Source organism: Pholis gunnellus (genome assembly GCF_910591455.1).
Source record: "Pholis gunnellus genome assembly, chromosome: 1".
Lineage (NCBI taxonomy): Eukaryota > Metazoa > Chordata > Actinopteri > Perciformes > Pholidae > Pholis > Pholis gunnellus.
Window position 1 is genome coordinate 4,820,292 of NC_136528.1, and position 14,721 is coordinate 4,835,012.

Here is a 14,721-nt window from a genome sequence, read left to right on the forward strand (position 1 = left end):
GTATAATTTTAATTTTACAACAGACAAGGTGATGAGACCATCATGAATCTTGGCTCATCCACCCTCCTGACTTAAATGGCCATATTCTTTCCTCTGCAGGGACATCTGGAAGGGAAGGTGGGGGTGAGAAAAAAGGAGGGGGAGGCTCCTCCCTGTCTGTTTTTAATGTGCAAGCCGAGCACGGAGCAGCAACCTAACCCGCCAGACGTCACGTTCGCCGGGGGTTCGCGCCGATGCAGGTCTCTCATTGGTGCCGCCGATCACAGCAGAGATGAGGGCGAGCCGGGGGGGGTCAGCCGAGAGCAGACGCAGCGCTGCCAGCGCCGACATAGAAGCCTAGTTCACGGATTGTCTCGGAGTCAAACACGATGTGGCTCTCTCTCTCCTCTTATCTCGTCTATCTGAGCCTCGGAGCTATCCGTGACTTTGTAATGCTAATTTGTGGCAATTAAGGACACATTTCACCCTCTGCCATTTTTGCTTAATTGAGTTTTGTTCAGGCACATCAGAACAATTCCGTTCTTGTGCGAATTACTGTCCAAAAACACAGGAGCCAGCTTCAAAATACAACATTTGCACACCCACAAAGGGATGGATAATCATAAGTATCGATGTTTTAAAACCCTAATGGAAAGAATGAGCTTCCTATGAATTCGTGTGACTTGTGTTTTATAAATGCTAGTTTGCCATTCATCTGAAATGGATGGAAACTAACCAGAAAGGGGAATACAAGAAAGGAATCTTCTACTGTGGAAGAAGTAAGGTGTGATCACACCGTGAGGAACCGAGGCCTGATTCGACTGGGACCGTTTACTCTGTGAAGTCTGACTGGCTGAATGCACAGTGTGAGGTCAGCCTCTCTACACAGATACTATCAGACACGCAGAGAGGATCAAGGCTGACAACACCCCCCCCCTCTTCTTTTTTTAGCAGTAGATAACAGTTGCGATCTGTGTTTTGGGAGAAACGGAGTAAACACGTACCTCTCTGGACTGCCGTGGAGCGCTTCTAAGCCTCACGCCTGGGGAGAGAGAGAGAAAAGAGACACGGAAATCAGCATTTAAGTAAACAACATGTTTATTTTTTTTCCCAGTCCTTGTATATGAGAGTGAGGCGCCTCCGACACATCAGAGGCTCCCAATAATTGAACGCTTCCTATCACTTAGCGGACTACTTTTGATCCCCGGGAAAAACCACCGCCGCTCTACTAGTCTAACCGAGGGACGACGACGGGTAGCTCTATCTGTGTAATGAGCTGCCACAGGCATGAAAAGTTGGTAAATGAGTTGCGCTACCGGTAGCAAGCACTGAGGATGAGACAGGGGGAGAAAAAAAAAAACCCACAAGAAAGGGAGTGAAAGCGAGACAGAAAGAAACCAGCAAAGAGAACCAGGGTTGTAGTTTTTGCAAAACCAGAGGAAAGACTGAGGGGGAGGAGGGACGAGGTTTGCTGAGTTTCTCGAGGACAGCAGGAGAGTGATGGAGACGTACAGATTGGTTTTGTGGCAGCCTCGGGGACAGGTGGTACGTGCATTGGCAGATGTGCGGCAGTCGGACAGACAACGTGTTTAGCGGTCTGTCTCCAGCTGGACATCTCCTTTCCTAAGGTCCCTCCTCTCCATCCTCCTGATATATAATCAGGCTGACAGCTCTGAGTGGGGCTGCATGGCTGCTGATCGGGGGGGGGGGGCAAGAGAAGACACCTCTGCTTGAGTGGCCTGTCACTTCCTATTTGAGTGTGGAAGTGATAGGAACCTGCGCGAGGGGGGATGGCGGTGGGGGCTGTAGACGCAGGCCACAACCTTTCCTAAGTGATGAGATCTGCAGAGCCCCATCTCGCACTTAAACACGCCTCGGTTGGGAGGGAATAAAACGCGTTACCCAGATGCAGTGTTGATTTAGAGCAGCGTGCTCCGGAGAGCCCGGCGTTTGCCGCACACGGCTCAGCGCGTTGAAACCTTTCCTCGTCTTCATTCTCCCTGAACGACACACCGGCGTAAGAAGCGGAGGAGGGAAAATACGAACGGCCGCGGGCCAAAGAGGCGGCGCGTGACATTTTGTAATCTTGTCTGGGGTGCCGCTGTGCTTATTTGATCTCATAACCCCTAATGAAAGCTCATGTAGGATGAGCATCTTTTGATATCAGTTTACAGCGTCGCAGGGGAAACTAAATTATTATTCATCCCAACACACACACACACACAGGTGCCATCGCAAGGGAAACGCGTCCACAACAGCAACTCCGCTGCTCTAAACTGATGGTGCGTGACCATGACCGCCTCGTCAAGATACACGCTCGGTTATTGATCTCGGAAAGCCCATTGAGGCAGTAATTGAAATCTCCAACGGTTTAATTGGTTCCTTCGAGGAGGTGTTTCGTCTGGCTGTTGTTCCAGGTGTGTCACGGCTGTTGGTGTCATCATTTTCGCACTTTCCCCCATTCCAATGTCGCACCTTCAGGAAGCATTTGAAACCCATTATTGTGCCAGTGACAGAATTTAGGACTAGAAAACATGTATTTAGTTAGATATTTGACATTTATTTCTAGCATTCGTTCTGCAAAGGTTTTGAGAAACAGGAAAAAAAATCAAATGCAACAAGGTCAAATCGGCATTGAACTGAGCAACATTGGACACTCGGTGGTCCCGTTCAGCAATGTGTGAAAGTTGTTTCGAATCCGACACGTCTCCTCTTGATTTGATAAATCTTGGCTGAACCATCGCTCGCAAACAGTGAGCGAATCCTGGCTCTGAAAATGCATCGCTCTCTCAAGTAGGGAGCCAAAATTACATTTCACGAGAGGAACATTTTTCCATGATAATAGCACAACTGAAACAAGTAATATAACAGTGTAAAGTGAGGTTCCGAGGGGATTTGTAAACATCATTTATCTCTGTAGTATCTATTTGGGCGAGGGTAATAGTTGCCGTTTGATTGCAATTTCACACTCAGTCAATTCCACTCAGTATAACTATGCTATTGATTTTTACTGCTGCACGGAGGTTTCTTCCTGTAAGATGCAGAATATTGGTCCGCGTGGTTCCACATAGAGATGTAGTTGGTACGGAAGAAACCCACGTCTTTACGGAAACTCATTTTGTGTATAATCTAATAGTGCGTACTCGTGCTTCTTGCAAGGTGTCATTTGGAAGTTGGTTGAGAGGCATTAGAGGTTTATACTGTAAACTGATGTGTGGTTACTGTATACTATATAGAGCTGCAACGATTAATCAGTTCGTTATCAACTATTCAATTAGTTGCCAAATATTTAGATACCCGTTTAATCAGTTTGAGTAACTTTTTAAGAAAACGAAAAGTCGTAATTCTCTGATTCTAGCCTCTTTCACAGGAATTCTTTACTCTATCATAATAAAAAAGATACTTGGGGGTGTCATTTTATAGACTAATCTATTACTCGTCTCTATTAATCAAGAAAATAATTGACAATTAAAATAACCGTTAGGTGCAGCCCTCCATACTGTAGCATTCACACAGAAAACGGATTCTCTGCAGCACCAATGGAGCGGTTCAGGATAAATGCACCAAAGGGGGGGAATTGGGTAATGGCAAGAAAACAGTCAACCAATAAAGCTGAAGTTGTTTTCCTCCCCAGACATTTAATGTCAAACTCTGGTGTCTTCTTTCAGACGCTCTAAAGGGATCTGGTAAACTCGTATAAAAATAAAATCCACTTCTCAAATCGTAGTTTCAAAGAGGGCCTCTGATCAGTTCCGCTCTGATTCTAAGGTACCTCGCTGTCATTTTGCCGATGACTGAAGCCGATTTGAAAGCGCCCCATGTTTGTCCTCCAAAGTAACCTCGATTGCCACCTCTCCCTCCGGGACGGAGCCTCTGAATATTCATGCAGACGACCCAGCGTCACCGCCAGGAACCATGTAAGCAAAGGGCCACATCATTAGCGGATCCATTATCATCCTTCCCTCTCAAAGACCCTCTCTGACAGAGAAACACATCAAACACCCTCTTCCCATGCCACCGCCGCCGAGGAGGAGCAAAGGACAGAAACAATGTGAAATAATGAGCTTATTAAGTGAAGGATTGTGGCCCTTGTGTTGCGGGGAGAACTCGTTAAATGCCTGGTTCTAACCGGAGACTTGGGGGGGGGCAGGAGGGGAGCCGGAAGCCAGACGAGGCGTGTCCTCCTCCAGCCCAGCATTCAGACGAGTGCTGCACTGCCATAAAGCTTCCATTAGTCATTCAGCACACCGAGCCGCCGTGACCCCAACCAGCTGCACTCCCCTCTCTACCCAACAAAACCACCCACACCTGCACTCTCTGCGCACACGCTCCTCCTCCACTTGACTCTGTGTGGGAATAGAGGGCTCTGGCACGCCGGGGTGGTTTATCAGAGGAGAGAACAGAGGTATTAGGTTTTAAGCTCTGCCTCCATTGATGTTTTAACTTGTTGTGGAGATAAAACAACGATTCAGTCAGCGCTGGAATCCTCCAGGACTCGGCCGGAGAGAGCAGGTGCTGGGAAGGAGGAGGAGGAGGAGGAGGAGGAGGAGGAGGAGGCGATGGGGGGAGGAATCGCGAATGAAGGGGTGCTCGCAGAGGCTCTCTGAAGACCACACACGGGCGATCTGAAATTTGTGTGTATAATCATCTGAGGACTGTCTTGTGTTTGAAGCTGTAAGGATTTCTTAAGTGTCCACAGCTGAAAGCACCGGTTTGGCCGTGAATGAATCAACAGCACATCTTAAGTCCGAGCAATTACGATGTCCTGTGAACGAAAACAACCGACCAGGACACGGAGAAGCACGTCGCTCCCACTTGTTTCAGCAATAGGAGCCACGGCGCCACACCAGAATCAATCAGTGGGATTTAGCATTAGAAGAGATTAATGCCTCCAGGCCTGTGCTCTAAATTGATTAATTCAGGTGTTACGTACTACGTGTGAAACGCTGCCGACGACTGCTGTCCAATCAAGAGCCCCAGGAGTCAGTTTCACAGGGTCGTGACTTCGGCCCAGGATCTGAGGAACTAAGTCAATATTGGACCATTCTGATTCTGCACATCACCATTTACGTCCGGTGCCCGGTGGTGTCAGGGAACTACGTACAAGTGCTTACTTACTCGAGTACTGTACTTTTAGAATGTCTTAAGCATTTTATTACAGCAGAGGGATGACAGGAAATGAGATAGATAGTGATACAAACAGTCCAACATTGGGGTTCATGGTCAGCATCCTAACCCCAAAGCTACAGGTTAGGGTTAGGATGCTTTTGAGGTACTTGTACTTTACTTAAGTACTTTGATTCGGCCTGGTTTGTACCTTTTACTCCACTTAATTTCCCAATGAAATATAGTACTTTTTAACTCGGCTACAGTCATCTGACAGTTATAATCACCACGTACGTGGCAGATTAACATTATGCATCAGAAACGTATGATTATCTTATTAAATATGATGCCTTTAACTACTCTGTATGTACATTTACTCAAATTAGCTCCACCTTGACGGAATGCTAATTTAGAATGCTGCTGACATAATCGCATTGATATTTCTCTTCATAGTAATAATAAAAAATATATTTAAAATATAATATTATGAGGGCTGTTTGGCCAGGTGCTGATATTTCTGGCAATTAAAACTTTTTTGCTCCATTTTTTGTTTTCACACAATAACCCTTATGAATTAATTAGTGGATTATCACACTTTCCGTCCAGCAGCTGCGGGACTATTCATTGACGGAGCACATGGGCGCGAGCAAGCAACTGGCATCAGAAGACATGCCACCTACAAAGGTCGTTAAGCGTCACAGCTGAAAGGTTTTTCTTCTCAGGGCCGGATCACAAAGCCAATTGGTTGTTGCTGCATTGTGCGTGGTGATACCTCGTGTATTCATTTGACATTTCTGTTTCCGGCTCTGTGTCCTGTTGACGCCTTATTAGTCTGTGTTTGTTTCAAGCACAGGGTGAAATTAATTACAGAAGTTTGATTCCTTTGGACTTTAGTTGCTTGTGCTCATCAATAAAGGCCATAGATGATTGTGCTGCCTTTGTAAAGCTACATTATAGTTAATGAAGTGATGTGGTGCCATGACTTTTATAGTACATTGATGCAGTGAAAGAGGGTGCGAGTAGTTGTTACTGTGTGAGGACGTTGTGTTTGGTGTAAATCCGCGCTGTGGCCACAATGAAGCATTGAATAAAACAAACGTGTGGTAGGACAGTGTCATTTTCCAAACTGTGGCATGCTTACCAGAGCTGTGTATTAACCTATTTTCTCCACCTCTGACCCCCACAACAGGTAAAATGTTGGGAAGACTAGTAAGTTGCCAGGAATCATTAGTTTGAATTCAAATGAAACGGAGCCCGCTACTTCCAATCGCTGGCCACGTTAAATCAATGTGCCCTCCACGCACCATAAATAACACGTGCTTTTGGCTCGTAATTGTCTGTTGCGTCGCTCAGGCCAGGCATACAGAGACTGCATCAACATCCAGTGAGATGAAATACTGGCCGCTGTGGAAGACGGCTGGTGCTTTAACACGATTGCACTGTTTTCAGAGCATTCCTTCCTGCTCTGAGGCAGCGCAGCTGCTCGGCTCACGCATCGTCACTTTCATCATAACACCACTCCCGTGTATGAGTGTGTGTATTGGTTAAGGATGTTACATTACGAAGCGGTGTGTATATTAACTGGATTAAATGTTTCTGTTACGATATAATTAAAAATATTGTTTTAAAGGCGTTTTGCAGAAAAGATCTGCTATATCTCAGAAAGATTAGATGATGAAACTGAGGTAATGGGATTTTTTTTCCCTCTTTAAATGGCCGTATAGTAATAAAAAAAGGGAAACTGCATTTAATGAGGGAGAGAAACTGCTTCCGTGAGGCAATAACGTAGGTGGCTGTAATAATCCGCCTCATGTTTTAATTTGCTCCAATCTTGGGCTTCTTTTTCTGTGCCATCTTCAAATTCTTTCCTCATGCTGGGAACGCCGGGTGCTGAACCCAGCAGGATGGTAAATAATGAACTACACAGATAGGAAGTCTGGCTGAAGGGGGAGGTATCAAACACGGCACTGATTACCGTCATGACAATTCATTTTGACTAGAATACATTCTCACAGCCGACGCTACCCGGGTACGTTCAAGGTTAGGAGATGCACAGACTTCCCAGAGCAGATTTCCATGGAAACAGCGAGTCAGAGAGAGAGAGAGAGAGAGCGAGAGAGAGAGAGAGAGAGGGCGGGTGTGGTGGGAGAGGCGGCTTGTTTTGATACCGCGTAGAGGACGGGGCCTGGCAGCTTGCATGAGGAGGGATGTGTAAACAAATGCTACCTGTCAGCCGCGAGCCCGGGGTTAAGTGAATTATCCCGGCTGAGACGAGGTGCAGGAGGCTTTAATTGGCACATATCTTATTCAGATGCTGCAGAGCTCTTGACCTCGGCGAGTACACACTGCAGTGCTGCCTCGTGTGTGTGTGTGTGTGTGTGAACCACTCCCTCAGTCTTTGCCAGTGACAAGGGCAAGTCATTGGGATCCCGGAAAAAGTGCAAGCAGTGAGCGGGAGAGTTTGTAAAGTCGTTTTCTGGGTAAAAGTCTGACATTTTCTGAGAGGAGTTCACACAGTCAAGTCTGCAGGCGGAGCTGCTGTAACGCTGTCCTGGAACTTACAGGCACCGCTAGACAAACAGAGCCGCCGATGACATGATAGGAGCGCTGCGCTTTCATGTATCTATAGACACACTGGGAAGAGAGGCGCGGTTCTGACCAACTTTTCGGGCAGCTGTGTGAACGAAGTGGGCAGTGAAATGGAAGGATGGAGACTGTGGAAAAAGAGAGTTCCATGACGTTTACTGTATTAATAATATAATCCCAAATCTGACCCGCCACAGGATTAATTGGGCCCAAAACCAAGTGGTTCTTTATTGGATATTGACACTTCTAGCCACGTTTCAGGAATCTACTCGAGCTATATAAACCCCAATGAAAATGACTTGAATTCACCATCTAATATTCAATACTTCCATGCCAGCATCGTCCAAATAAAATCCCAAACAACTGCACTTCAGATGAGTCTCTCTCTTCATGTTTTGTGTAACATGCACAAACATTTAGGCCAGTGCCCTCCTCAGAGTGATTATCCTCATGTTATTTTCTGAGAAATCATGCATTGTCCTTTTATTGTGGCGTGGCGGACGGGCCTGAACACTACAATACCCATGAGCCTCGAGGTGTGAATCAGAGCTGTAGCAAATTGAAAACGCTTCGACGTTACAGTTGAACGGCGACCACAACCTCTTTAGCCTCCGCTCGCTGTTTGTGGTTTCACCTCAACAGGATTACACAAGCTCAGTGATTGTACTGTATGTTTCTTGTCAAAATGCACCCTGGGAGATGTAGTTTACATCTATACCTTACCCTACCATAGTTTCTTTTATGTACAAAAGCTTGTACCTTCTACCTTTTTATCAAAGAACCAAATATTTTCTCACACAATTATTATTTTATTTACTGATGATTTAATCAGGAGTGTTGCATGCTGACTCCTGAATCATTATGATTTTTTTTTGGACTGTCTAAGGGTAGAGGGTTCCGCACGCTGTACGGATCGTAAAGTCTCCTGAGGCAAATTTGTGATATTGAGCTGTATAATTAGAATTGACTCGAAGTGCAATCACTCCTGTACGACCAAGACAGTCACAGTAACCGCGCCAGACTGCTCTTCATCGATTTCCGAGCTCCGAGTCAATTATTGTAGGTTTCAGCAACAGACCAGTCAGGATTGACAACACACTCGCCCCCCTCCCAGTCATCAACACCAGACTCCTCCGTCTACTCTCCTCGACAAAGTGTTCAGCTGACTGTAATGAAACACACCAATGACATCCAGTTGTCCCCCTGATTGCGCTGCCCACTCCTATCGATAGCAACCACAACTGTGACTGAGTGCTCCTCGCTCTACTGTGGCGTGGACACACCAGCTGACTCCACAGTTGTGCCGTGGACAGCTCCCGGTGCTGAAATGAAGGGCTGCTGCGTTTAGAGTACTGGGTTCGCTAAAACGGATAGAAAAACGACATTTTCGATACCCACCATATTTTGTCTTTGATTTGAAAGTGACCTCTCTGCTTTTACTTGAGCCGTTTCTTCTTCTTCTTCTTTTTTACAAAGCCATTCAAGGCGTCGTGCACTGGCTTTGGGACATATTAAATTAGTTGCTTGACCCCCCCCACGCCTCTAATTCTTTATTTCTTCTAGATCAAAGTCAACCGCAAATCTCCTTTTATTGTGACCTGTTGGTACACTGGCGTGCCGCGATCAGATGCTGCTCTGCGTCTTCGTTAAGCCACCGTGCTCTCCTGATCGCCTCCATTTGCCGTGAGATTGGGAACTGGAATTGGCCCTGTCACTGTTTACCCGGGCCTCTCATTTGAGTTAGCTCCACGTCCACCTACACAGCCCCTTGTTTTCCCTGTCAGAGCACCGCCGTTTACAGCGGCGACTGATGAGTCCAGACATGTGAGTAAAGCACGGGGACCTCGTCTGAATACCAAAGCGTCGGCACTCTGAGCCGGTCCGTCGCTGCCCATATTCCTCTAATTCATGAAACGATAATAATTGTAAACGGCAATAATTGATACGGTTATTGTTTTCTCGCACACAGTCGTGTGAGGCTAGGAGTTTTGTACCGAACTGCTACTGAAAGGAGGAAGACGGAGTTTGTGTTAAGTGAAGAAAGATGAAACCGAAACAAATCAATGCTTTAGGGCGACTGTGTCTCAGGGGGAGATCAGGGTCGTCCTTCAAATCAGAGGATCGGCGGTTCGATTCCCCGGCTCCGCTAGTCCGTGTTGTTGTGTCCTCGGGCGAGACACTTAACCCCAAATTGCTTTTGGTGTATGAATGGGTGTAAATGTTGGATAGTCCCGATGGGCGGGTGGTACCTTGCGTGGTCGTCCTCTACCATTAGTGTGTGAATGTGAGAATGACATGTAGCGTTAAAGCGCTTTGAATGGTCGGAAGACTAAAGGCGCTATACAAGTACAGTCCAGTTACCATTCAATAACATATGGTGGTCATTTTATGAGAAAGCCGATGAGAATCTCTGCAGTTTTGACGAATCACTGAAGCATCCTGGCCTATATTATCTTTTTGCTCACGGTGTATTTCAATAGTTTCATTATGACCACTCATATACTCTTAATAAAGATACATTCAGGATTCCGACACAGTAAAAATTGTATCCACCGACAATTTTAATGAGTTTCGAAAGTTAACTTTCCGAAGAAGCAAATTGCCTTTTAATTTGAGAAAAATTAAAAGGCAATGTTCTGGAGTTGTGAATGACATTCAACGTGATACTTTTTTGGCAGCTAGCAGACACTTTGACAAACTGAACTGTCATCTCAGTGATAAGGAGCCGCAGCGTCTCCCCTGCGGTTTAGCAATGACTTTTTGGTGTGAGTGTGTGTGTGTTTCTTTTTTTTAGTGGCTGCGCTCATTTAGAGAGAGTGAAATCACAAGGTTCCTTAATCCTGTATGAACAATCCTCTGAGATAACACACATAGAGCTTCTAAAAATGACATGCAACCCTCTAATCCAGCTCAGAGAAATAGATGATTGCGGTTGTGAAACGCTGACGTGTAAATAGCGGAGATTGATGAGCTGTCATAAGCAAACGCACATTATCGGCCTTTCACATTTCTCTGTTTCTACTTCCTCCAGTCCTGTCCTCGCCTCCTCTCCTCCACACATATACTGTGTATACATAACTTATACCTAAAATATAAACATTAGTAGTGAAGCACTACAAATGTTTGTGAGGAAAGCACTATTATAACGATTGATGTATTTTATATATATATATATATATATATATATATATATATATATATATATATATATATATATATATATATATATGACTGACTCATTCAACACTCATTCCTATCTGTCACTACAAAGTATTTGTTAGTTTTTTCTCTTGGAATGACATTTGCAGACTACCTAGTGGGCAATTGTATACTATAGGACAACATGAAATACAGCAAATTAGTGCTGAATGCAAGAGAATGTTCTTGACGTTAGCGGCTGTTTGCACTTGTAAACATCATGTAACGATTATAGCACCTGAATTGGATGCAGCCCACATTCAAGGCCGAGACGTAAGTGATATCAAGGTGAAATGTCACAAAGGAATGCGTTTAGAACATTTCCTTATGAGGCGCTACACAAAAGGTGAAGGAGAAGGCAAGGAGGCACAACAATCGAGAGACGAGAAGAGCCCCGTGAGTTGGGAAGAGCCGGACCTACTCTCCTGCGAGCATCCTTATTTGTCTTGTCAGTGAGTGGCCGTGCATTCTTAACATGCCTGCTAGCTCACCTCTGGGCTCCAACCCTCCGCACAAACAGGACCATTCCAGGCCTGCATATCAACTCCTTATTAGCCTTAAGCACTTTGCTGTTTTCCTCTCGCTCGCCTCCGGTCTCACCTCTGTTTCCCCCCCTGCATTCCCTCCATTATCATCACCCCACCGACTCCAGGTGACGGTTGTTTTATCCCGTCCTCCCCTAAGTGTCTTATCTCTTCTCTCCCTTCCACTCTGCCCCCCCCTCTCCTGCCCATCACCTCTGGCCTCCTGTTTCCAAACTATAATTTCCGCTCTCCTTGTGAGTGTGCACTCTGCGCCGCTCCCCAGCTCCGTTCTGGATAACCAGCGAAACAATAAAAATAGCACATAACAGTAAACACAGCAACACACCTACACATATCTGTGCCATTACAACTCCTGTGACTGCGGCAGGTGTCTTCAGCTCTGCTAATGACGCTGGAAATATAAAATAACAATAAAAAAACTGGAAAAGTTTCCTTCTCAGACACTTTTGTTATTTGACTTTACAGAAGCCTCTCATCCCACAGTGCTCTGTGTGGTTGGGCTCTGACAGGCAGTGAAGTGTGTGAGAACGTCTGAACACAGCAGCACTTACTCAACCCCTCTACAGCTCTGTGCTAATGAGAGGTGCGTGTGTGTGTGTGTGTGTGTGTGTGTTTGATTTCTGCAAAGGGCTGTCGCACTGACTGACACTCCCTTATGCCTGAAATAACTCGTACACATGTCAGGTGGCTGTTGCCCCAAGGTCTCTAGAGCTGAGGTGTCATTTTAGAAACCCAGTTTTGTTTTTGCTGAAGCATACACGCTGCTGACTGCCAGCCCGTTACTCTGCTTATTGTGGGAAAAAAGCCATCAACCTGACAATACTGACTATTAATATGACCAGAAATATCTGAAATCTGCTGCAAAATTCTGCAATCTCACACGTTTTCTGCTTTTTCCCCACAACACGTTTTGCACGCTGATTTGCTTTGCCTGTCAATGAAACCAATTTTAGCAGCCACATGCTGCTTATTGCAGCCCACTGTTTTAAAAAACGCAAAACAAAGCCTGTTAATTGGGAAGCATTGATTCATTTTGCAAACCCTTTTGTTATGTTATCATTTTATTTCTTTTGTCCTATGTGAAACACCTGCTCAGGTATTCGTAAACTACAGTCTTGCCTGGAAAATCATGTGAAAACCATCCGAGGCTAAAAAGTCTTCGATCCCACAGTTCTCCTCTAGTCTCACCGAGTCCGTCTGATTACCTGACTCCGGCATTTAAAGTGCTCATTGAGCCCCGAGCCCTCCCTCGTTCTGCTATCTCGGGCTCCTTTCTTCTCCCTGTCAGGCAAAATGCCAGAGAGGTGCAGCAAGAGCCACGCTCCGCTCCCAGCGCTGGTAATTTGACAGCGAGCAGAGAAGGTGCAGAATAATTGGAATAGCATTTACGTGTCAATGTGACACCGACGTGGAGAACATTTAACGCATCCGATTGGAATGGGGGGGGGAAATGAACAATGCAAGTCAGAGATTCCCGGAATAGATATCACAAGTTGTCTAGCCAAAGAAGTAGTGGGTTAATCAGACAAACTAGACATCTGGCCTTTTTTGTCAGAGCTGTTTGTTGTCTGAGGCTCCGGGAGAGCAGACCGGAGCAATGCAAACTATGAGTACGGCCAAACCGCGGCCTTGTGAACAACAAGCCAGTCCTGGCCAGAGCTGGAAGCTCGCTGATGGTTGCCCAACTCGGCGGGGCAGACGCATCCAAAAGACAATGGGATGATATGACTGGCGGCTTTCACACTGATATTTTTTCAGAGAGCCAATCTTGTTATCAGCCGATGCAAGAAGTGAAACGGCGAGTTTTCATCGCCTGTCAAAACACGGCACTAACCAAAATCCCAAAGCAGCAACGTGACATGACCGGCGGGTTTCACAGAACTTTCTGATTGCTTCCTTTCACAGAGCAGACTCGCAGCTTCTAAAGTAAAACAACAAAGACGGTGCATACATTTCAGCAGCACTGGAGCCTTCGTAGAGGCTGCCGATGAGACGCTGAGACGTATTCATACAGCAGAGCTTGCGTGTCGCGATAGACCGTATGTATGAAGTGGACGTAGTCGTCGTGATGTCACCCATTGGTTTGTGGACTGTGGTGTTGTGACCTTGAGTTTGGCATTTTTCTCATCGCCATCTTGGATTTTGGCCATTGCCATCTTGGCTTTTTGCAACCGGGGAACAGAAGTTACCATATTTGGAGGAGGGACGTAGAGGCACCCTGTCAATCACCAGGTAGCCCCGCCCTAAAGCATCCCCTGCTTTATGGTCTGTTTGACTCTAAATGGACCATCATTTACTAAATGAACATCATGCTGTATTGAAGAAGACTTGAAACTAGCAATTAGACGATAAACTCACGTTTACAATGTTTACTGAGGTAATAAATCAAGTGAGAAGTAGAGTCATTTTCTCATAGACTTCTATACAACCAGACTTCTTGAAACAGTCGCCCCTTGATGGCCATTAGGACACTTCTGCATTGGCTTCACAGATCTGGAGGTTGCCGCCTGGTGTCGACCAAAGATAGGTTTACAATGAGAGAAGAATGCTCAAGTAATCATCAACTGCTGTTTAAAGCCTCTTTGTGGTGCCAGGAGATCCAGTGAGGACAACTTTCTGTCCCTCCCCTTCTGCTCTCATGCCGGCTGCTCCTGCCAGTCTCACAATAAGAGGGACAGTGCAGAGTAATGAGCAGGATTACCAAGGGAGACCGGCAGGAATAGTACGGTATCAAAGGGAATCCAGTCAGCGAGGGATATTCAGACAGCACTCCCGTTCTTTTATTCATTGCCTGCGTGCCCGGAGTGACTCAGCTCACTCTCCTGCTGTCAAACCCTGTCATTATCCATCAGTGTGCCTCTGCCTCGCCGGGGACCGCCCACCGCTGCTGCCCCGGCGTGCGTGCATGCGTATAGCGTATAGCGTACAGGTGCGTGCGTATGTTTGCGTGTGCTCACTCTTGGAGTACACACTTGAGTTAAGTGTTTGCCCTGCAGGCTCCTGATAGCGGGCAGATTTTCTGCCATGATTGCTGTAGCCGTGGTAATGCCTTGTTAAGCACTGAGTTTGATAAGCAGTAACAAAGCCTCCATTAAGACCATTCAAGCTGATAAAAAAAAAAAGATAGATCACTTACTGGGCTCCAGGAGCATGGCATTGCATGTTTTTTATACCTGGCAGTAAGTAACTGTGTAATTTTATTGCAGAATGGAAGATTATTATTTCCTTGTCCATCTTCTGAACCCAAAAGAGCAATGCTTTATTTTATGGGTCTGTAATTTCCTAATAATGTTACTACATATTCTCG

General features: G+C 45.9%; 1 protein-coding gene across 1 annotated transcript in view; it reads right to left on the reverse strand.

Annotated features, from left to right (window-relative positions):
* Window positions 1-14,721, reverse strand: part of LOC306700540 (carbohydrate sulfotransferase 8-like) — a gene marked incomplete at both ends in the record, with an annotated part of 112,335 nt that overhangs the window by 1,567 nt on the left and 96,047 nt on the right. Inside the window, one exon of the mRNA XM_079165573.1 lies at window positions 984-1,021. Within this exon, the coding sequence (XP_079021699.1) occupies window positions 984-1,021 (38 nt within the window). The remainder of the gene's footprint in view (window positions 1-983; window positions 1,022-14,721) is intronic.